This window comes from Orcinus orca, chromosome 5, assembly GCF_937001465.1.
Source record: "Orcinus orca chromosome 5, mOrcOrc1.1, whole genome shotgun sequence".
NCBI lineage: Eukaryota > Metazoa > Chordata > Mammalia > Artiodactyla > Delphinidae > Orcinus > Orcinus orca.
In genome coordinates, this window is record NC_064563.1 from 19571516 (window position 1) to 19596426 (window position 24911).

General features: G+C 35.9%; 1 protein-coding gene across 5 annotated transcripts in view; it reads right to left on the minus strand.

The window, feature by feature from the left end:
- The window catches only part of EIF2A (eukaryotic translation initiation factor 2A), a 37982-nt gene extending 13114 nt beyond the window's left edge, over positions 1–24868 (minus strand). Inside the window, exons 1-10 of one of the 5 annotated variants that reach the window (XR_004475894.2) lie at positions 24006–24558; positions 15520–15563; positions 15042–15111; positions 9844–9918; positions 6717–6835; positions 5506–5605; positions 5064–5146; positions 1975–2048; positions 1687–1831; positions 1388–1504 (exon numbers count right to left, since the gene is read on the minus strand). Coding sequence is in view for 4 of the 5 variants with exons in the window: in XM_033402735.2 (XP_033258626.1) it covers positions 1388–1504; positions 1687–1831; positions 1975–2048; positions 5064–5146; positions 5506–5605; positions 6717–6835; positions 9844–9918; positions 15042–15111; positions 15520–15563; positions 24006–24091 (913 nt within the window). In the remaining variant the exon portion in view is untranslated. Of the gene's footprint in view, positions 1–1387; positions 1505–1686; positions 1832–1974; positions 2049–5063; positions 5147–5505; positions 5606–6716; positions 6836–9843; positions 9919–15041; positions 15112–15452; positions 15570–24005; positions 24559–24745 lie in introns of those variants that run through there. The other 4 variants (XM_033402735.2, XM_004278174.4, XM_033402738.2 and 1 more) reach the window with 4 other exon arrangements.
- Positions 24869–24911: the final 43 nt, after the last annotated feature.

Sequence of the window (24911 nt, forward strand, 5' to 3'; positions counted from 1 at the left end):
CCATACGACTTCTACTTTGTTTAAAGTCTTTTTCTACTTTAAGATTAGAAAAATATACGTATAGCTGATTCACTTTGCTGTAGCTGTATAGCAGAAACTAACAACATTGTAAAGTAACTATACTCCAATAAAAATTTTAAAAAAAATTAGAAAAAAATTCTCCCACATTTTCTTCTAGTTCTGTAGTTTTAGATACAATTTTTTGGCCCAATTGGAACTTATTTTGGTAAAGAATTAGCAATAGTAACTTTTTGTTCCAAATAGCTAGCCAACTGTCCCCAAACCATATATTAAATGATCAATATTTTCCTGCATTGATTCAAATGCTGACTTTATTGTATGTCAATGGCTTTGGAAGTATGGATCTATTTGTGGATCCTATTGTGTTCCACTGATTTATCTGCTTATCCATAAGTCAGAACCAAATTGTCTTAATTACAATTGCTTTACATTTTAATATCTAATAGTAGCAGAATCCCTCCTTCGCTACTCTTTTTTTTGCAAAGTTTTCAAAACATTCTTGCATGTTTATTCTTCAATATCAACTTTAGAACCAGCTTATCTAGTTGTAAAAAAGAAAATCTACTGGCATTTTAGTTTAATTTTTAGATCAATTTGGAGAGAAATGACATCTTGGTAAAGTTATTAAAGCTTATAGTTTGCCCCTCAGAAGTTTTAAAGTTTTCTTCCCATCAGTCCTATATATTTCTTTTTTGTTGCTGTATATGGAATCTTTCCTTCCATTTTGCTTTTTAAGAGGCTGTTGTTTATGCTGTAACTTCATCTGATGAGCAGAGATGATTCGATTTTCACCTTTCAAAACTGTATACTTATTCTCTTGATCAGGTACACTGACTAGGTCTTTCAGAATGTTAAATAATAAATGGAAGGGAGGCGGGTCATCCTTGTTTTGTTCCTGATTTGAATGGGAATACACAGTTTTTGAAAGAAAGGTTACCTTACCCTTACATGTTCAATTCAAAATAAAAAAGATTAGGGAGTTGCCAGAATTTTAAAACTAGTTTTTCATAGTTAACTCATCAAAACAAAATATGAAGTGGTTAAAACTCTTCAGTTCTGAAGATGGTGCTAAACATGCTACACCAACTTGCTGTCATAATTAATTAAACAAGTCCCCAAAGAGCTATTACAATGGAATTATCTCACTCAGCAAGTTCCCTACTAAACTGCTGGCATAACTAAATTAACTAATTGGATTCTGTCAAAATAAGGTATGTTTGGGGATGATAAGAGGAATTTTATCTTAAAGGTTATTAAAATATGTGAGTTCTATCACTTGATCAAGAACTTAGATGATATTATCTTTATGGCACTGTAGTTTTTACTATCATTTATTCTATTAAAGGAAGACTGCTGGAACACTCACGTAATTGCACCACAGCACTTTCTCCATTTGTGGCAATGTAATGCAGCGTCTGTTCCCCATAGTAGGAAGCTCCTGTCTTGTCAACTTCAGTACTAGCTATTACCAACACAGCAGTAGCTGTAAGGGTAAAAACTTTAATTAGATTTAAAACACAAATTAAACTAATGGTGATTGTAACAAAGCACATGTAAATTTTCACTGAATAAGCACTGATACTCTTTTCTTTTTCTATACACATAGGAATATGTCTAAATTAATGCTTGATAAACAAAATGGGAGATAAAATATATTTATCATACCTTTTTTATTCCATAGCATTGTAACCTTATCAGCCTTAAAGAAACTTTTATTGGCTAAAGCTGCATGAGGTCCATCAAAGTTGCGGTACTGATATAATCTAACAAATGAAGGTGCACCCTTACTTCCTGGAACATAGACAGCCACCTAAGATACACAGACATAAATAATGACTTAAATTTTTTGAAGCATATAAACTAAGATGGACATGTTTTTAAAGTCACTAAAAACTAGGAAAAGGTTTAATCTCATAATATTCCACATGAACAAACAAAAACATTAGCAGTTACCTTGTACGGCTGGGGTCCAGGTGATAACACAAAATCATTAATTTTTTTCAAATGCAACTTACTTGCAAATGTATCTAAAAAAAAGTAAATGGTATTAGATTAATGAGAGAAGCTAATAGAAATATCTCAAATTCTGAATGCATTATAAAAGGTTAACGTAACTATACACAAAACGGCTCACTGTAGTCTCATGTCGGTCAGGCAGAGTAACAGAGTGGAAAAAGCATGGGTGAGTGAGACAGACCTATGCTTGAATTCCTACTCAGTCACTGTGTGACCTTGGGCAAGTAATGGGATTACATACCTAATTCCTAGTGTACAGTGCCAGGCACACAGTAGGTATTAAATAAATATCAGTTCTCTTCTCTTAAATCTCTGAACTAAAGTAGTCTTAGAGCCCATTTGATGGGACAGATGACCCTAGCTTGCTACTGTAGAACGTGGAAATGAAAATTCTGTAACTAATGTGATAAACAGATCCACAACAATGATAATCAACAATAGTAACTATAACAATGGCCGATATTTGTTGAGTGCTTACTCTGTGCCAGGCAGTAAGAAAGCATGTTATGAACACTACACTCTCCTAGTTAACGGGATCAAATATTTTCTTTGTTCAAATATAGAGACCAACAGCTATTCAAAAGTAGCATACCAAACTGCTAAACTGGCAGCCCCCTTCTTCTGGCATGCTTATAAAGAGGCAAGGAAGATAAGCGAGCAAGCTAACCCCAAATTAGTGGGGAAAGGATTAAGCCTCAAAAGCAGGAAGTTGAAGGGTAATGCTAAATGACTGTGTAGATGGTGTCAAAATCAGCCTGCATGCCATCTTCTGTACATGTGAACATTTGCCAATTCCCATTCTACTTTCTCGACTTATGATGGGGTTATGTCCTGATAAACCCATGGTAAGTTGAAAATATCATAAGTTGAAAATGCATTTAATAAACCTTATGTACTGAACATCATAGCTTAACTTAGACTACCTTAAATATTAAGTGCTCAGAACACTTAATATTAGTCTACAGTTGAGCAAAATCATTAAACACAAAGGCTATTTTATAATAAAGTGTTGAATATCTCATGTAATCTATTGAATAATCAACTGAAAGTGAAAAACATAATGGTTGTACAGTTCCAAAAGAGTTCTAAGTGTATCAATTGTTGACCCTTGTGATCATGTGGCTGACTGGGAGCTGTGGCTCACTGCTGCTGCCCAGCATCACGAGAGGGTACCATTCCACATGGCGCTAGCCCAGGAAGAGACTGAAATTCAAAGTACAATTTCTACTGAATACATAGCACTTTCACACCATCATGAAGTTGAAAAATCTTAACTCAAACTATTGTAAGTCAGTGACTGTACTAAAAAGTGTTCAGTCACCAATGGAATATTCTAAGGACAAAAGGAACTGCAAAACTTTCTTCTTTAAATTATTTTTCAGTAATCATGTTATAGGTGTTACTATTGGTATTGCTATTCTAAGAATGCTATGTGGTCAATGAAGAATAAAGCAAATGAATAATTATGTGGATGTGATATTCTCAAGCTATCACCCCTGTTATCCCAGAGAAGCACATTCTTGGTGTTGGCAAAAGGCAATACAGATATAAGATAAAAAAAAAAAAAAAAGGCCTAGAAACAATGATCAATCAACACAGTAGCAATGAGAATCCTCTACACCCAGACTGTGGTCTCTAAACACCATTTTCCACTAAAAGGGAGCAGAGTATATTGGAGAATTGGCTGATTCTAGGTGTATAGCAAGAAATATACAAGATAATCCTAGAATGATTTGTCCTACCATATAGCAAAAAAGTCATTAAAGACTAATTGACCAATGATGGGACAATTTGAAAATCAATAAGAATAGTAATTAAAATGGACTGAAACACATCATGTTTAAATCCATAGTTCATTAGGTTGGGGGTGGGGACTAATCGGTTGCAATGGAGATTGCTAGAGAAAGAACTCATTTTATTAAAAGTGATAAAGGAGAAGAATATTTATTTTGCCTTTCCCATATAAATGGTCCACTAGGTAACCAAATAGTAGAAAGGGGAATTTCTCCTTATAGAGGTAGTACAGCTAATAAATGATAGGGGAAGGAGGGAAACTATAGTATCACCAATTTTTAACCACGCATTGAACATTAATGCCAATTAACCATACAAAATTAAAGACAATGAGACATTGTGTGCTTCTTGATAAAAGAATTGAACATGGCCTTATGATGTAGTCTTGCCCTCAGCTCCCCAAAAAAGAACTTGAAGCTGACCAACTCTAGATCCAAATGGTTATTTACAGGAAACAGATGAACATGTTAAATTACAGAATGGGATACAAGAGCAAAACTCAAATATGGAAGTATATATAAGACAAGTAACTTTGTTTCTTAAATAATAAATTGCAAGGGGGAAAAAAGAATGGAGAGGGAACTTATAGCTTAAAGAAACTTAAAAGATCTATAAATCAATTGCAATGTGAAGGACCTTATTTGGATCCTGAGTTTTAAAAAAATTATCACATTTTCAATTATTAGAAATTTGAACACTGACCAGATATTCTATAATCTGTGATAATGGTATTATGACTAAGTTTGAAAAAAATATTAAGAGCCCTAATCTTCATACATACATACTGAAATAGTTATAGGTAAAATTATACGATGTCTACAATTTTCTTTAGCAGAGTAAAAGAGATGGTAGGTGGACAGATGCATGGATGAAGAAGGTTTGGCAATGGGCTGATGGCTATGGGACTAGGTGTCTACTTTTGTATTTGAAATTCTACACAACAAAATATTTTAAAAATTTGTATCACAGAATTTCAATAGCAACTAAACTCAGAAAGAGGTACTCAAATGTCTTAATAGTAATTATTAGATAGTAAAAGTTTATTATAAAAGAATGTTTGTGTTATAAAGTTTTACTAGCAATTACACTTGGAGTTATTCAAATGAATTACTATAACAGCAACTGTTAATATATTAACAGTATTTAGGAGAACCCTATGATACCATATAAGGCAATAAAAACTGTACATATTTATAGCAAATAATAAAATTATTTCATAAATCTTTCCATACTAAAATTGTTGTTTTCAAAGAAGTGAACTTCATTGTTAACATTTCGGGCACAAAGAGTTTCATCTTCTGACCAGGATGGACACCTACATTGAAAAGAAAGAATATTAAAAAATTTTAAATAGAATGTAACATCATATGTTAACATGTTAAAGTTTATGATACTGTTTACTATTTAAGGAAAAATACTTATAAATATGATGTCAAGTCAGTTACTAATAGTTTTAGTCAGCATATATAATAGAAAAATATTATTCCTTTTGATTTAAATACTAAATAAAAGATCAAGTTTTTACTCTATTACATTCTCACATACAAAATCCTTAAAGATCTAGATTTTGATCTGAGAAGTTATTTTCTAAATCAATACCAGAGAAAAAAATAACATACAACAAAGATATTTAAAATATTTAAAAATAATTAGTATTTTAAAGCATTTATTTACCAATTTTGCATTTTTTTCTGGATGAAAGACTTCAAACACGTCCCAGTTTTCACATCATAAAGTTGTAGGTTAGGTATCCCAGCTGTATCATCTTTAGAAGCTGCCATAAAAACAAAAATTTTTGCAGTAATTTTCTCCTAACACTGGTAACAAGATTTCATTCTTAGAAAAAATTTGAACAAGATTATAAAGATCGGGTAAGAGCTGCTTTAAATCAACTTTCCCCTTTAGCTTTAATTATAGATTTAATCATCCATTCCTAAAGCTATGACAATATGACGGCTGTCTGAGCAGAATTTTGTATTTCTGAAATAATTACTACAGTTTTTAAGAATACTTAAGAGATTAAGTGTGACATAGCTTGCTGTTAAACAGATTAAACTGTCTTATCACGAAAGCTGTGTCTGTAAGTCGCACACATGAAAAAAAGTTATATAAAACCACTCACAGTCTTCAACTGATTCTCAATTTCCCTTTTACTTACTTGGAAAAATAATATTCATTAGAGTCCATGCCTCTTGGAAGAACGAACTCAGGAAGTTCATACCCCAACAATGAGCTACTATCATATATTTATTCAACAATATCCACATTATTACAAAATGCTTCTTAAAATAAGCCCTATACCGGGACCCAATATTTTATCACTGATCTATGAAGCACAGCTATATATTGGGTTGGCTAAAAAGTTCATTTAGATTTTTCTGTAAGATGTTATGGAAAAACCCAAACGAACTGTTGGCCAAGCCAATAAAATGTTCATATAATGTATATTAGATCTTTAAATGCGTTAGAAAATGACACACCATTTCCTACCTTTGTCATACCATAAACATTTCTTAGATGTTGTGTCTACTGTACTTCCTCTTTCATTTATAATTATATAAAACGATTTTTATTTTAAAGGTCATTATTCTTCTTAATTTTTGCGATCTTCTCTATCCATTGGTTATTTACTTTATAAATTTTCCCTTGAGCTTTTTTCTTTTCCTCTATCTCATGATGGATCTTCTCACTAACTTACTATACCTTGAAATTACTTAAAGTACATTCTATTTGGGGAATACAAGATTCATTGTCAATTAAAAATATTCTCAAACACTATTTACTATCATAAATATTAATTACTTTCCTATAAGTTTATAAACCTCCTTTTTTTTCCCCACTGAGTTGGTCCTGTCAGAATATTTTTACAATTGGAAAATACTTACTAGTGTAAGGCTGCCATGTTGCCAGGACAGTGTTTTTTGGCGAGAACTCAAGGCAAACTGTCTTTGGAAGGTCGAAGGAGTGCAGTTGTCCCTTGTTAGTGACATTGATAACATTTATTCTGGTTTCAAAAGAAATTACTTCAGCAATGAAACACTGTTTCACAATAGCCAGCACTATCCAAAACATTCATACTTCTTTTTAAGTACAGATCACTCTAAAGTGTTCATTCCTCATAAAAATCAATTTTCAGTCAGTTCTAGAAAATATCCAATAAACACTTTAACGTAGAAGAGTGTACATTTTACCAAAAGGCCCCTATTTAAGGCTGGTGTTGGGAAGTAATATGGAATTTGCACAAAGATACAATAGATACCACCTTCAACCAAAAAGGAAAAAACAGGCCTTTAAGTGAACACAGAACAAATCTACAGACAAGCTGACGAATTTCAAATCCAAGAGAAAATGAAAAGTATATATTTTTTAATTTGAGTAAATGGAAACTGCAGCGGCTAGGGAAATCAGCAAGGATACTTTTCATGTCTATAAAAATCTCAGAAGCAGTCTACAAAAGATATTACTGTAAGAATTATCGTGGTACAATGACAAAAAAGACAATAATTGTAAAAAAAAAAAAAAAGCAGTTTCCACTTTTGGGGACACTTTCTATGAACCATGTTCTGGTTTAACCACTTTATGTACATTTTCTCATTTAATCCTCACAACAATCTCATAAAACAGGTATTATCATCTCCATTTTACAAATGGTAAAACTGAAGGTTAGAAAAATGAAATGATCTGATGATTTGCCCAAGAGCATACTCCTAATAAATGCCAGAGCAATGCTCTGAAACCTGTTTGGCCTGACTTGCTCTTACGTAGTCCCTGTGGTGAAAGAAAGAAAGAAAGAAAAAAAGATACTCCATCTCATTGCAGAAGTTCCTTAAAGTTACTTTGTTCAACTCAAGTTTGAGGACGCTGGGTTAGGATAAGTGGCAACTGGTAAGAATAAACAATTACCATATATTATTTAAACACAGAAACATACACACAAACACACACACTTATGACTGTAGATTCTTTACAACTTACTGTAAATTACATATTTTAGAATTACATGAAGCTTTCTTTTTTGTTGTTGTTAATAAACTTTAAAGTTATTCTTAGTTTAATGAAGGGTGTTTATTTTAATTTAATAAGCACACATTTAAGGAAAAATCAGTTATAGCTTCTGACTTAGTTAACCGTGAACCCAGCAAAGACCACAATCAATACACTATATCTGTTTCTCTTGCCCCAGGAACAATATGTATTGTTGTGGCTGCAGCACCTTAAGGAAATAAATGCTAGAACCAGGTATAAAAAAATCTATTAAAAAGATGGACACAACATGTAGGGATATATTAAGAGGATTGAGTTGAATCCAACAGAAAACAAAGTGGAGATATGACATATAAAAAATTAATAATAATTGCCAAAGTGAAAATAGACTTACTCAATAAACTGTAAGCTAGTAGAATAACGGATACCTCAAAAAGATAATAGGCAATGAAAAGATGTATGATATGTCCCATCAGATAGTAAATTTCTATCAACTCATTACTCAAATAGTGTAAACTAAAATATGGATTTAGGGACTTCCCTGGCACAGTGGTTAAGACTGCACTCCCAATGCAGGGGGCCTGGGCTCGATCCCTGGTGGGGAACTAGATCCCACATGCATGTCGCAACTAAGAGTTCCCATGCCACAGCTAAGACTCAGCGCAACCAAATAAAAAAATATATATAGAAATATTAGAAAAATAATAAAATATGGATTGGAAAAAAAACCCCAAATACCCACAATAGGTTACACCTAAAGAAATAAGAAAAGTTGAGAGTACGTCCTTTCTTTGAGGCTGAGAGTAAGACTGTTAACACTGTGAATAGGACCCAATATAATTATATTCTTAATAATTTGAGAGTAGTAGTTTGTTGGTTGGATTCAATAACTTAAAAAGAAATAAAAAACTGATGAACATTTTGAATTATAAAAGCTAATTCTGCCAGCTACTTATAGTCATAGAAATGAATCAACTAATTCAACGCAATCATTTTAGCATTTTTAAAAATCATGTGTTAATCCAATCTGACCTGATAGCTGAAAGACCTCAGAATATAGTACCACTGTGTAAGAAACATTTAAAATATACTTTTCAAAAGGATGCAATCATTTTTCCCCCTTTAAAAAACCTAGGATATTATATCTGGCTAAAAACAACAAAAATAACTTTAAACCAAGCAACAAATATTCAGGCATTTTCCTGCTGTGAACTGAAATACAGTGACTATGGAAAATTGAAAAGAATTGGTTTTCTAAGTGAAATTATGAACACTGAACCAAAATACTTTTTTTTTGGCAAGACCAATTTTGTAATCTGATTATTTTATGTAATACAGACTATACCAAACATACTTTTGAATAACTTATATTTAGATGACATGCTGTTATACACAATAAAACTAACAGTAATAAATATAGACAGTTGTTAATAAGTTAACAGCAAAGATATAAGGTATCTACCATAAACAAGCAAAGAGAGTTATTCTCTAAATGTTAGTGCAGAACTTAAGAAACCCTAACCAATCACTTAGAGCACTATTTAAAACCACCTCTCAGCTTCTTCTGCATTAAATTAATTGCCCTTTTTTTTTTTTTTGCTGTACGAGGGCCTCTCACTGTTGTGGCCTCTCCTGTTGCGGAGCACAGGCTCTGGATGCGCAGGCTCAGCGGCCATGGCTCACGGGCCCAGCCACTCCGCGGCATGTGGGATCTTCCCGGACCGGGGCACAAACCCGTGTCCCCTGCATCGGCAGGCGGACTCTCAACCACTGCGCCACCAGGGAAGCCCCATATGTTACTTTTTCATTCTAAGTAACTAGAGAACTCAAAGAAGTCCTGGCACATAAATAGAAACTAACAACTTTGTAGATGTTCTATGGATGTTATATTGGAGATAATACCTAACAGCACCAACACATTAAAAGATGGACTTTATAAATGACATCCAAATACATGTTATTCACATAAAACAATTATGTTTTATATTCACAACACACACATAAAATGTTATATAAATGAACACTCACTTTTCTCCGTTGCCCCAGGCAAACAAGGTCCCATCCTTACTAAAGGTACAGGTTTTGCAATTTTTCCCAGATTCTCTGAAAATAGTAAGAAAAAAAGCTTAAATTCATAAGCATTAATACTTTTTTAAAAAATCTGATTAAAAATCCATAGTCTTACCACAAATTTAATGACTAAGAACTTACATAAATTTTAGAAAATAATTCCAAAATGCTTTAGTCTACCAAAAATACTTTCTCGCTTAAAATGCAGTGCCAACTACCACTGTAAGGCTGGAAATTGATTTTATACCAACAGACCAATGTTAAGTAAGAAATAGAGCCCTTTTGGGTAAATAACTAGTTGGTATGAAAACCCAAAAATGTAGGTGTATGTGGAAGCTACCAGCTGTCAGCCCTTATCTTGAGAGAGCTGAAGGATTTCAACACGGAGGTTTTGTGAAGAATTTCCCAAACTACCTGCATAACAAAACAATGGTGGATAAAATATCCTCAAGCGGCCAAGAGGTGACCCTGGATTTCAAGGACAAAGACCTTCCACCAATTTCTCATGTGCAGAGACAGAAAGTATAACAACGATAAGAGGATCTTCACATTAAAAAAATATGGATGCAGGATTCTGTACAAAAACTAACCTGTGGAACTCGAACTTCTTGGCAACCTTCTATCAAACGATCAGAACTTTAAGTACTGTATTTCTCAACTGGAGATGGCTACTGTGAGTACATCTCCCAGTGATAATGAAGATCCAAACAGAAATGTGTGCATGTGTGTACAGTAGATGTCCATATGTGTAGTCACAACATTAGATCAGAACTTTGTGGCTAACAAATATTTGAATTGTCAAATAACGACACACACAGAACTGACCAGTACACCCCTTCTAAACTGGACAATGTCTTTGTTTCTGTTGTTGTTGTTTTAAATAAATTTATTTATTTTATTTATTTTTTATTTTTGGCTGCGTTGGGTGTTCGTTGATGTGTGCGGGCTTTCTCTAGTTGCCGCAAGTAGGGGCTACTCTTGGTTGCGGTGCGCGGGCTTCTCACGGCAGTGGCTTTTCTTACTGTGGAGCACGGGCTCTAGGCACACGGGCTTCAGTAGTTGTGGCTCGCGGGCTCTAGAGTGCAGGCTCAGTAGTTGTGGCGCACGGGCTTAGTTGCTCCGTGGCATGTGGGATCTTCCTGGACCAGGGCTCGAACCCGTGTCCCCTGCATTGGCAGGCGGATTCTTAACCACTGCGCCACCAGGGAAGTCCTGGACACTGTCTTTGCATTAATTCATCTGAAGATGACATTTGTGTTTCTGCAATCATACAATAATGGTAGCTTATCCTAAGTGTATAGTTACTAAAACATTTTTTTCTCACTCCCTTACATAAATAGCTATGACCAAGATGTCCTCCATTCTATACTCGTGCAACTTATTTCTGAACCTTAAGGCAGAATTTTACAATTATTCTTTTTAAATCTTACCCAACTTTTGGTCTATTATTCCAGCCTACTGATATCTACTTATATCTTCATTTTCCCTTTTAAAAGCATTAGTCATTCCTCACAGATTTAAGTAAAATATAAGTTATAAAACATAATTCTAAACTATCATCTAAATTAATTATGAGAATATTGGATGACCTTTTAACAAGCTCCTGTGGCTCACCAATAGTCCTTCCCTCAAACTAAATCAACTTATTAGTCAGCTGACTTCACAGCTCTTAACCAATGACAACTCTGTCACTAACATCATTCAACCAAAAGACTTTCTCATTTCTCACATACTTTGCTAAAATCATGTTTATAGTTCTATTCTGATGTGTCTGGAAATTCTACTCAGAAAGGAAATGAGATAAACGTGAAACAATTTATTCTTAGCAAGCTCATTTTGACTCCAATAATTACCTCCTTATTGTAATGATTATAAATTGTCTTTTTAATAACTCATTCTAGAGTTCTGTTTAAGAATGAAGGCAAGCTTCCTAGACTATAGTATCCAGACTTCAATTCTTTTCTTAATTTTGGCATTTGGAAAATTTTGTCTATTTCCTTCTGGAACAACCTTTTAAATGAAAAATTTCAAATATACACAAAAATAGAGCAAAAGTATGATAACCCCCCTACACACTTATCACCAAGCTTAAATAATTATTAACTCATGGTCAGTTTTCTTTAATCTACTCCCTACTTTCATATTTAATGCCAGAATATTTTAAAGCAAAACCAGATGTCATATCATTTTACTCTATACTTCAGTATGCATCTCTAACTGACGAGGGCATTTTTAAAAAAGAGAACCACCACCAAGCCACTTTAACTCATGAAATTAACAATAATTCCTTACTATCATTTAATAGCCAGTATTTGGATATCTAGTTTTTTAAAAGCTCCCCAAGTCATTCTAATGTGCAGCCAAATTCAAGGACCATTCATCAAAGCTTGATTAGAAGCAGATTTTTAAAAATCTTCATAGAAGGTAAGTACCGCATAGTTCCTATTGCAACTTACCAGGAGACACATAATGTCTCCTTGTTCTGCTCTTAGTGATGCTGAGATTGTACTGGACTCATTATGCGCCTGCTCAGACTCACCTAATCCTTCCTGCTCCCAGGCACCAGCTATTCAACGAAGAGACCTGGCCACCTCATCTCCTAACACCACTGGTTGTCTCAGACTCTCCAAGAATGAAGGCCCCATTTCAGCACGGCTTCCATTATGCCTATTGCAGTAGCAGGAAGAGAAGCACGGGCACTCAGATTCAACCCGAACAGATCAAAAGAAGATTCTGGCTGCAGACCAATTTCGTACCCATCCTCTTCAAAACAGATTGTTCTAAGGCACAGTGGTTCTATACAACCTCTCTGGAGAAATTCTGCATGACCAAGCAACTTGGATGGATTTTGTGAATCTGTGGTCAGTTCAGTGCCCCTCACTCTGTATTTGCTTTCACTTCTTCCTTGTCTCATTTCCCTTTCCCCCTCACTCCTGCTGCCTTGGGATTGCACACCCCAATGAAGCGCAGCACAAAAGCTTTAACACAGACTCTTATTTTCTCAAGTGGTGCTTTTCAAATATTAATGTGCATACAAATCACTGAGGAGCTGGTTAAAATACAGATTTTGATTCAGTAAGCTGCGTAGGGCCTGAGATGTTCTGATGTTTGATTTCTGCACTGGCTCAAGGTGATGCCAGTATGGCTGATCTTGGGCCCATACTTCCTGTAACAAGGTTCTAGAGAACTGAGTCTAGTAAAAAACAATGGTCAATAGAGTCAGATGATGGCAGCCTGATTATAAAGTTCCCTATCAACAGTTCATCTAACAGCATCTTTTTTTTTTTTTTTTTTTTTTTTTTTTGCGGTACGTGAGCCTCTCACTGTTGTGGCCTCTCCCGTTGCGGAGAACAGGCTCCGGAAACGCAGGCTCAGCGGCCATGGTTCACGGGCCCAGTCTCTCCACGGCATGTGGGATCTTCCCAGACCGGGGCATGAACCCGCGTCCTCTGCATCGGCAGGCAGACTCTCAACCACTGCGCCACCAGGGAAGCCCCCCTAACAGCATCTTTTAATGATCATTTGCGTAGATCAGTCGTTCTCAAAGTGTGGACTTGCAGTGTCAGCATTACCTAGGAACTTGTTAAAAATTCTAATTCTTGGGCCCCTGCCCCAGATCTAATGAATCAGAAAATCTGAAGAGGGAACAGTATCCTGTGTTTTAACAAGCTCTTCAGATGACTGTGATGCATGCAAAAGTTTGAGAACCACTGATACATGACTTCTTTAGGATAACGAAATGGTGATTATCTAATCCCATCATTCTTTTTAAATTTATTACTGTTCTATAAAGAAGTTTTCCTCATCAACAATTTGGTTACTGAAAAATAGTTTGTACAGGAAAGGCAACATAAATGCTTGATTTTTTTCTTTCTTTATCAATTTTCAAAGTAATGAACAAGGATCCCATCAATTTCTAATGCTGACCAATAAGATTTGGAGGGAGGAGGATTTTTTTACAGACTACTTATATACTTAACACATTTTAATTCTTAGAGTCATTATTCTTCTTAATGCTCAAATTGTCCCATCTAAGGTTGATATAAACCCCTTCATGTTGACTCCTGTGACAGTTTAGCAAAACCCCATTAGCCTTTTATAACTTCCTTGCTTTCTGGCACAAGATATGTATGGCTCAACTCATACATTTTTTGTCCTATACCTGGAGTTGACCACTCCCCCAAGGAACTGGTTCCTTTTAGTGAAGAATGGCATTTAGAAATCATAATCTGTGACGTATTTACTGCTACCAGGTTATCACTGGCTCTAGCCCTTTAGAGTGGACAAAACTACGAAATACAAATGTTTTTATGAAAAGAAATCATGAATTCATATTGATACATGCAAGTCTATCTCCCCACTTCACTCTTATGCTGAAACTTTGGTTCCTAATGACATTAATATAATTATTTATTTGTTTTACCCTACAATAGATTTAAAAGGATAACATCAATTTTCTATTAATAATAAAACTATTGAATGCATTTAAGAATATTGTACATCATCATATGGTTATGTCACCAACTTAATATAAAGCTAGGTTCACTTGTTCCCATTTTCCATTTAAATATTTTTTTAAATTTAAAACAATTACGTGGTCCAAAGTCGAAACTATATATACCAAAGTTCATTTACAGACATGTCCCCTGGATCTTGCAATTCTCTCTCCTCCTATAGATAATGACTTTTGTTAGTTTTTGGTTTACCTTTCCATTATTTCTTTTTGGGAAAAACGTCTCTCTATTTATCTAGCTATATATTTATATGTATATATTTTTTGTATATTTCATTTCTTATACTTTTTCATTCTATAATTTATCGAAGATTATAGGCAGTGGTTTGGCTATCACATTTACTGGTTTTTCCTCAGTCCCTAAGATAAAATTCTAAGCTAGAGGCATGAACTGAATTACACTATTGCCTACACCTTTTCTTTTAAACATGCTTAAGCTATTATTTTCAAATCTAAAGATCATTTTTCTTGATAGAGAATATGTATTCTTTCATTCTTTCCATCTTCTGTTAATATTATATAATATGTCCCAAGAAACTAGCTTATCTGTTCTTTTTCTTTTTTGTTCAGAATATAACAACAAAAATACTTTAGAATGCATTGTATAGTTCTCTGTAACATTACTCGACAAAATAAACCATACCTTGGAAACACTGTGCTTTCTGTAAAATGTGGTGGTCCATTCACCATGTATAGTCCTTCTGACCCTCGGACTAAAGAAAAAAAAGGGAAAGAACCACCATTACTTTGTTAATAAATACTCAGTTATCACAAATGTTTAAAAAAAAAAAAGCTTTCAGTCAAAATACTAATGAAATCATTAAACATTTCATAGAACTATCAAACATCAGCATTAAAAGGGCACACTTTTCTTCCTCTTGCATAAAAATCATATAATCGCTGAGAAATAAATAGGTAATGCAATGGACTGAATGTGTCTCCACAAAAATCCTCATGTTTAAACCCTAATCCCAATGTGATGGGATTGGAAGGTGGAGCCTTTTGGGGGGTTATTAGATCACAAAGGTGGAGTCCTCATGAATGGGATTAGTACCTTTACAAGAAAAACACAGAGAATACAATAAGTTGGCAGTCAACGAACAAGAGGGTCCTCACCAGACCTGACCATGCTGGCACCCTGGTCTCAGACTTCCAGCCTCTAGAACTGTAAGAAATAAATTTCTGTTGTTTATAAGCTACCCAGTATGTGGTACTTTGTTACAGCAGCCTGAACTGACTAAGACAGGTAATATCCCTCTTACTTCTTTTCCTATAGAGCAAATTCATTTAGTCTCTAAGGAGACTACTTCAATAAATCCACTTTTATCTATCTTACAAGAAATCTATGCATTTGCATTGAGATACAGCATTCATACTTATATTCCTTCATTCAAATGGAAAAAAGTGATCTTAGTATTATGTTTTCACATTATTTTCTAATCTCATTTTCAAAATGTATGGATGTTGAAACAGAATTAGGAGCTGAGTCTAAGTTAAATCTTCTTTGTATCAGCTTACTCTCTCAAGTAACTTTTATCATTAAAAACTCACAATTGTAACTGTCACCAGTGAAAGGCAGTTGTACTATAGTAGAAAGGACATGAACTCAAAGGTAGACCTCAGTTCCTATCTGATTGTGGAATCTTAGATCCTCCCCACCTCTGAATCTGTGCCCCAATCAGCAAAATATAAACTTTAAAATACTGTGTGCCTTATGTAAAATAATAACATAAAAATATAGTACAAATTCATTCAAAGTTCTTAAAAAATATGACATTGTTAATATATTTACAATTTCTCAAGCTAAGAGAACAAGCAGGATGAGATACATTCATTTACTAAACTCCCAATGATAGTAATATTCGAAAAAATTAAGTGGGAACAAAGTTCAAGATTAAATAAGCAGAAACATCTACAGAACTAGATTATACTTTTTTTAAATGACTGAATTAGAAGCTTCTAAAGCTGAACCAAATAAAATGATTCATTCATTCAGCAAATGCTTACTGGAGGAAAAAAAAAAACTACCACCAAAACCTTATGTTGAGTACTGCAGATACAATAGGGAGGAAAATCAGCCTGTCCCTGACCTCACTAATCAGATAATTAGTCAAATATATGGAAATCTATAACTGCATTTAGTGCTACAAAGGAAAGATATAATAGGCTACTACAGTGAATAATATGGAGTTTTAATCTAAAAATGGAAGGTTAGGGAAAGCATCCTTGAGTAAGTGATTTGTGTGCTGAGATCTGAAAGATGAACAGCAGTTAACAAGCAAGGAGAACAGTAACAGTCACAGAAACTCCGTGACAAGAGAGATGACAGCGTCACAGGAATGGAAAGGAGGCCTGCGTGGCTGGAAGGAGGTGGATCTGGAGAAGAAAACAGGGCTCAGACCAAGCAGGATCCTGTGGCTTAAGTTAGGCAACGTTGGACTGCAGCCTAAGAATGTTGGGAAACTTCAAAAAAGTTTTAGGCAGATTTTTAAAACCAGACTTGCAATTTGAAAAGCTCAACTTGGTACAGTGTAGACAGTGAACCAGAAGGCAGTAAGATGTGAAGAAACTACTCAAGATGGTCTGCAGTAGTCCTACAGAAGAGATAATAGAAACTTTGGGAATTCCCTGGTGGTCCAGTGGTTAGGACTCCAAGCTTCCACTGCCAGGGGCCTGGGATCCATCCCTGGTGGAGGGAACTAAGATCCTGCAAGCCGAGCAGCACGGCCACAAAAAAAACAAAACAATACAAAACTTGGACTAGGGTAGGGCAGTGGAAATGGAAAGTGGAGAATAAGTGTTCAATATTCAAGAGAGAAAACTGACAGGACTTGGTGATGAGTAACTATTTTATCAGCTAGAACTCCTGCTAGCAGCAACAGTATAAGAGCTGAAGAAAGGAAAAAGTTTTACTGAAGTCCATGGCTACAATTTCACTTCCTTTCTTTTCTGCCAGCTATTCACAAATCTCCCACTCTTCAGCAGCAAAGTTGGTAGCGAGGGGCCACTCTTGGCTCCAACTCTGATCCCTATATCCTTTCCCTTCTCAAGGGACAGTTCTCATAACATCAATTTTCTACCTGTAAATTAACTAGCTCAATCTTCAGATATTGAAAATAATATAATCTACCTTCCCAAAGTAAATAATTTAAAGTTAGACTGAGGGAATTCCCTGGTGGTCCAGTGGGTAAGACTCCACACTCCCAATGCAAGGGGCCCGGGTTCAATCCCTGGTCAGGGAACTAGATCCTGCACGCATGTCGCAACTGAGTTCGCATGCCACAACTAAGATCCCGCGTGCCGCAACTAAGACCTGGCGCAGCCAAAATGAATGAATGAATAAATAAATAAATAATTTTTTGTTTTTAAGTTAGAATGAAAGTAAAAGGACCACTGACAAACAAGATAAAAATCTATGTACTCACAGAGCTTCCATTCTAGTGGAAATGATGAAAAATAAGGGAGTAAACACGTAATTGAATAATGAGTTTCTGGTCAGATATCCACAAGTATACAACTGGATACCATGTTTCCTCATATACTAAACTGAGTTGCCAAACTGCTGTGGGTAGTTTGCCCTTGAATAGAATGGAGTCTAGCAAAGTGTTCTACATATATCAAAATCTAAACTCCTCACACTACTGCCTACAAGGCTCTATACCTGGCCCCTGCACAGCTCCATGTGCTAGGCATTAGGGATCTTAAAAACTGAGTCCATCACTACACTCAAAATGATGATTTCAAAAGGAGCTCAGTCTACTGCTACACCTTGAATGAAACACTGACGATATCTATTCTAAAAATCTCTAATACATTTAGTAAACATTTTGTGTCAGGAAATGTTTTCCTAGAAGACTTGAAAACTACGAAGTTTAATTCTTTAGCATCAGAAATTCTCAACTGCTTCTTGGCGTTCTGGCTAAAATCAAGTATTGCATCAAAATTCTCTTACTACACAGGCAAAGCTGTGTTGTTTCTTGTCACCAAATCAATCGTCTGCTGCAATATAATGTATGATACATTATGATTTAGAAGAAAACAAGCCATTCTTTTCTTAATACTACAGTTAAGGTTTTAATAAACATTTATTTGAGGGATTAATAAAAAGTGAATCTCCCAAACTAGGGGGTTTGTAGTTGTCAGATTACATGTTATCGCTAGGTTGCATAAAATTCTGTCAGCCTAATGAGGTCCCTCCCACAAGCTGCAGTGACAATTTAACTCACTAATCGCTCTTTCAAAATTCTCATACTTATCTAGGAAAACAAAACAGTACATTATCAGTGTATACCCAACGAAGCCGCAATACTTTTAAAATGTACCATATGATGATGCAATCAAACCATGCCCTATTGCCTTAACACATGCCTGAAGTGATTGGCAAAAAAGAAAAAAAGCTTTCCCTAGCTCATCTCAGCTTCCTGTGTTCTCATGACACTTGTACCTAGTGACCTTGGTCCTCTGTATCTGTTGACTTTGCTGTTATTACCGACCACAATGTTCACTTGGTGAAAATCCAAAGTTTTCGTACGTTATATTAAAGTGGCAGCTGTACCTCAGAACCCATGAAGGTAGCCTTCTGGCCACAGCAGTGGGAACTTTCAGGGTATTCAGGGCAACCAGTATGGGTACAAGGTTTTCCTTTTCCAAAATTTCTATTTCATACTTATATCCCAAACTAAGACATGTAGAAGATCCCAAAAGAGTTGCTAAGAGTGAATGTTTATGTACCCTTACCCCAAATCCATATGTTGAAACTTAATCCCTAATGGTACTTGGAATGGCTTTGGGGAGGTAATTAGGTCATGAAGGAAGAACCCTTATGAATGGGATTACTGCCCTCATGAAAGAGGCCCCAAAGAGGTCCCTTGTCTCTTCCACCATGTGAGGACACAGTGCAGAATGGCTGTCTATGAGCCAGAAAGCAGGTGATTACCAGACACTGAATCTGCCAGTGCCCTGATCTTGGATTTGCCAGCCTCTGGAACTGTAAGAAATAAATTTCTGTTGTTTACCACCCAGTCTATGATATTTTTGTTACAGGAGCCAGAATGGACTAAGACAGGAGTGGGGGAGCAAAACTCCCACTTAACTTAATAATGCAGATTATTAAGCCAAAATCTCAGAAGGCAACACCGACAGAAATGTCAGTGTGAAAAGTGCCATGTCTTTCTTGCTCAAGTAGCATTCAGTCTCATGTGGCTTTCAATTACTGGTTTTAGTATGTTTCTGGAGAAGCAAAATCTTGAGTCAAATCAATCAACTGCTTTTCAACATGCATATGTTCACATTCTAAATAAAGAACACTTTGAAAACAAAAATTAAAAGGTTACATAGTCTATGACTCCATTTATAAAACTTTTTTTTTTAAGGAAAATACATTTGTATTTTGCATAGAGATGGAGAAAAAAAGGCAAACTGTTGTTGTTTGAAATTTAGAAGTACATTTCAATTGTCCCTTGAATAATAATCAAGATAATTTCACTAGGTAGTCTCAATAATTTTGTATTATATTAAGGTTGCTATTCAATATTTATCACAAATCATTATGTTCGGCCATGCTATAAAAACTTACTAAAAAAAAATGGTTGGCTTTTCACCAGGATATATAACACTCATGAAATGACAAAATTATCATGATACAGGACAGATCAGTGGTTGCCAACGGTTGGAGTTGGAAGGAGGGTCCAATGATAAACGGGTAACATCTTTGTGGTGACAGAGCATTTCTATATTCTGATAGTGGTGGCTACATGAATCTACACATGATAAAATATAGATATGCACAAACTAGTAAAATCCAAATAAGGAGACCAGTTTAGTAAATACGACTGTACCAGTGTCAATTTCCTGGTTTGGCTAAGATACTATAAGATATTATCATTGGGGAAAGCTAGATGAAGGATATGCAGGAACTTTCTTTATTCTCTCTGCAACTTCTTTCAAGTCTTAATTTATATCAAAATAAAAAGGCTTTTAAAAAGCCCATCCCTTTTTGGTAATACTTTGTTCACAAAACGGCAAGAAATAAAACCAATCAAAAGTCTGTCAACATTTCTCAAGAACTGATTTGCCTGGGAATACAGGACAGAGGTGTTAAATTAAAATTAAAAATCGAATAGACCAAGATTTTTGTACTAAGATAAAATCATATTCTGCAAGACAAAAGTACATATCAAAGCTACTTCATACACTGATGATACTGTTGATTCCCATTAAATTAGACAACCTTTGTACATGATGCTTTACAACAGATATGTCTGTTATATGTGAACTAATTATCAATTAAATTCATCATAAAAGTCATATTGAGTCATTATAGTTTTGTTCGTACATGTAAACCACTATTTAAAACAAATATTTTCTTTCACACTTCCCTACATAGAAGCATAACTATGAGAAAGTGCTGTAAGACATTTTGGAACCACTAAGATACTATACTGGATTTATTAGTTTGAGCAACTTCTTATACAAACTTGAATACGTGGATATACAAAGTTTATCAGAAGAAACACAAAATCAGGTTCATAACAGAACATAAACTGCATTATAAGTTAATAAAAGCAAAAATAAATATGGACTCAAACTCTTTTCAATAACTGAAACAATTTTTTTCTACATATGAATTTCTAATGAGGAATTCATTTTAATTAGAAGCGACTAAATGTAAAACACTGAGTAAAATGTGGGGATAGCTTAACATAGTGTATTAACACTTGATATGTTTCCTTATTTTTAGTGATTTTCCCCTTAATCAAAAAGGATCAGCAATATGTTCTACTGGAAAGAAAAATCTGGAATGCTAACAGTTCTTTTCATTAAAGCAACAAATAAATGCCAGAGTTTCACACAGAATAACTGTTTAAAAACAACAATTACGTTAAATACTGTACCTACATAGTATCTTTTTAAAACTTACTAGCCTTTCTAGATACTCACATACTATTTATTGCTCTAGGCCTGAGTTAATATGAGAAAACTACTGGACTTCAACAAACAAGGGTCCTATGCCAGGGATATGGTGATCATTATAGTATGATACTTTTTCCAATGCTTACATCCCCTGAAGTATATATCAATTTAAGAAAATGACTCAGTCTTGATTATCTCAATGGCTTCAACTAGGCAAGCTGATTGGACAATATGGGCTTCATGTAAAGGCTATTGTTTTACATACCTAGCATCCAGGCCCCCCTTTTAGGAGACTTTAGTTTTCCTTTGGGAAATATCCAGGGGTGAGAATATAATTTGGTCCTGGTGATCTGATTAAAAATTGACTGATTCAAAGATGAGCATGAGCCAAGCCAAAGACAGCCAGCCTTGAGACTGGCACAGATGTGCACTTTCCTCTGGGGCCGTTGAGCTGCTTGACTGTAAACCTGGAGCTCCCGATTAGAACGTCAGCCTGACACTAAGTTTAATCGGAAAGAAAGCAAGAGCTGAAGGAGGAAGAAAAACAGATTTTTGGAGTCATGTGAATACCTGGATGTAACAGTAGAAGCTTTAAGGTTACATGAGCTTTTTCTTAAAAAAAAAAATCCCCTTTTCGGGGCTTCTCTGGTGGTGCAGTGGTTAAGAATCCACCTGCCAAAGCAGGGGACACGGATTCAAAGCCCTGGTCTGGGAAGATCCCACATGCCATGGAGCCACAACTACTGAGCCTGCGCTCTAGAGCCTACAAACCACAACTACTGAGCCTGCGTGCAACAACTACTGAAGCCCACGCACCTAGAGCCTGGGCTCCACAACAACAGAAGCCACTGCAATGAGAAGCCCACGCACCACAACGAAGAGTAAGCCCCGCTCACACAACTTGAGAAAGCCCACGTGCAGCAACAAAGACCCAACGCAGCCAAAAATAAATAATTTTTAAAATATCCCCTTTTTGCCTGCTTTAGCTTTTTGTCATTTCCAATTGAAAGTCATAACTAATAAAATTTACTGGATAATCTTTAAATTATTCACAACTCCAAAGTCCCATAAGTCTATATTTAAAAAAAGGTTTTGGAAGTAAAAGAATCTATTATTGACTGAAATACCTATACTAAGAATGTTTAAAAGATTAATCAGTGTGTTCCAGTGAAAGAAAAATGGGCCATGGAGTTGAATGACTGAATATAATCCTGACTCTGCCAATTTGCAATGTGAATTTCCCTGAGCTGCTATAAATATGAGAATATTTGGAGCACACAGACTAGATAACCCTTGAGCTCTTACGAAGTCCTTGACCTTAAGCACTGTAAGAAAACTGTCACTCTTGGTTAATCTGACTACAAATAAAGTGGTTATCATTCATTAATTTATTCTTCCATTAAACACTTAGTGTTGGGCTTCCCTGGTGGTGCAGTGGTTAAGAATCCGCCCGCCAATGCAGGAGACACGGGTTCGAGCCCTGGTCCGGGAAGATCCCACATGCCGCGGAGCAACTAAGCTTGTGCGCCACAACTACTGAGCCTGAGCTCTAGAGCCTGCGAGCCACAACTACTGAGCCCATGTGCCACAACTACTGAAGCCCGTGTGGCTAGAGCCCGTGCTCTGCAACAAGAAGCCACTGCAATGAGAAGCCTGTGCACCACAACGAAGAGTAGCCCCTGCTCGCCGCATCCAGAGAAAAGCCCGCGTGCAGCAACGAAGACACAACACAGCCAAAAATAAAAAAACAAAACAAAAACAAAAAAACCCACTTAGTGTCTATTGTTTACCAAGCATTGTACTTGGTACTGAGAAGACAGGGATGAATAAGGCTCTGCCCCTGCCATTAAGGAATTCACAGTCTAGCAAGGGAGAAAAGCATCTAAACAACTAGATAATTACCCTATGTGATAAGTGGGGAAAAAAACCCCAAAAACCTCAAGTATGTATGAGGTACCAAAATAGGCTGGGGAAAGACTATCTGGGAAGAGTAAGGAAAGACTTCACAAAGTAATGATGTCTAAAATGAAATTTAAAAGATAAAAAGACGTCAGCCAAATCAAGAGGAAGAGAGTAGTGTTAGACTGAGGAAATAGGTTGTTCAAGGGTTTTATGAGCAGTTCAGTATTGATGGAGAACAAAATAGGATAGGATGGCAAGGAGTAAAATGAATGACAAGAGCTATTCAAGGATTATAAAGGGTTCTATATGCTATGCTAAACAGGATGGAATTTACCCTGCAAGCAGTCACTGTAAGGATTTTAAAAAGGAAAAAATAATGATCAAATTTTAAAATGTACCAGTTTTTAAAGTTCAAAAAAAGCATTTAGTATTCCAAAATTATAAGTAAGATACAAGCTACCTTTATGAAGCTACAGAAATAAATTCATTTAGTTACTTTTTAAGCAGTATCTGCCTGGTATGTTATCTAACAAATTAGTTTTTGATAAATGTGTGGTGAATGAACTGTGGTAGCCAGATTGAATATGAATGGGCAGGGTGCTTAATAACAAAGATTTCAAAATGTAGAATGGTGAAAAGTGCAAAAGCTTATTTTCCCCCCAAGTCTCAGGGGGAAATAACCCCTTTCCTCAAAAGTAGACAACCTTTCTCTCAAAGGCTTCTTTTTCCTTAATGTTATTAAGTTATTGGTAACTTATAGCCTTCTTTTCCCTCCCAACTCCCCTCTCCTTACTTGATGCTCATATATGAGACTCCAGCCATTAATCCAGAGTCATCGCCGACATTGTCCAAGACTAAGTTTATTATCTTCTCCAACATTATAAACTCTGCCTCAGCTTCGAAACCTCAGGAATCCTGTAATGTTCTAACGTTGCTACTTTATCTTTATAATGTTCATTATATGCTACCACCCCAGACCACACTCTCATCCCCTTAAAACCTACACTACTGCAGCTCCACTCGCCCTACTCAGTCCCACAAATTTCATTAAAGCAAGGAGTGCAGGATTCGATATCACTTAAATTCAGGTGTATTTAATGTGCATGGTTATTCTAGTAGACCGAGTCATACGTTTACGTTTTTTTCTTATTACAGAGCTAGCTAAATGACTTCACTCTGTCAACAGGGCCTGTCACCAAGTAAGCGTTAGTGTAACACCAGTATTGCAGACCCAGAGTAACAAATACCACTAGCACTCTTCGTTTTTATGCCCCTTCCTCTATTCCTGTAGGACTTGAAGTGTCAGGAAAGAATGATGGACGAGCAAAAGGGAAGGGGAATGCTGGAGCTCCGAGGCTAGAGCCTAACTTCCGACTGCCACGCTACACCAAGAAATCCAAAAGGCCCTCCGGCTCTCCTACAATCCACAAGAAAAGGCGGATCAGACTCCAAGGCTTCTCGGGTGGTGCCCAAGATTAGAGACACAAAAATTATTGCTGTAAAGAAATAATCCCTTGCTCGTTCAGAGCTCACCTGTAAGGAGCGGCGTGGACGGCGCCATCTTGTCCCGGAAAGAGAAACTCATATGCTTGGGTCAGAGTTCACGAGAGCCGAACCCGGCCCCAACACGTCTCCTCCGGCGTGAGGCGGCGAACTGGTGTTTCCGGGGTCGCCAGCCTCGGGGCCAATTCACTTCCGG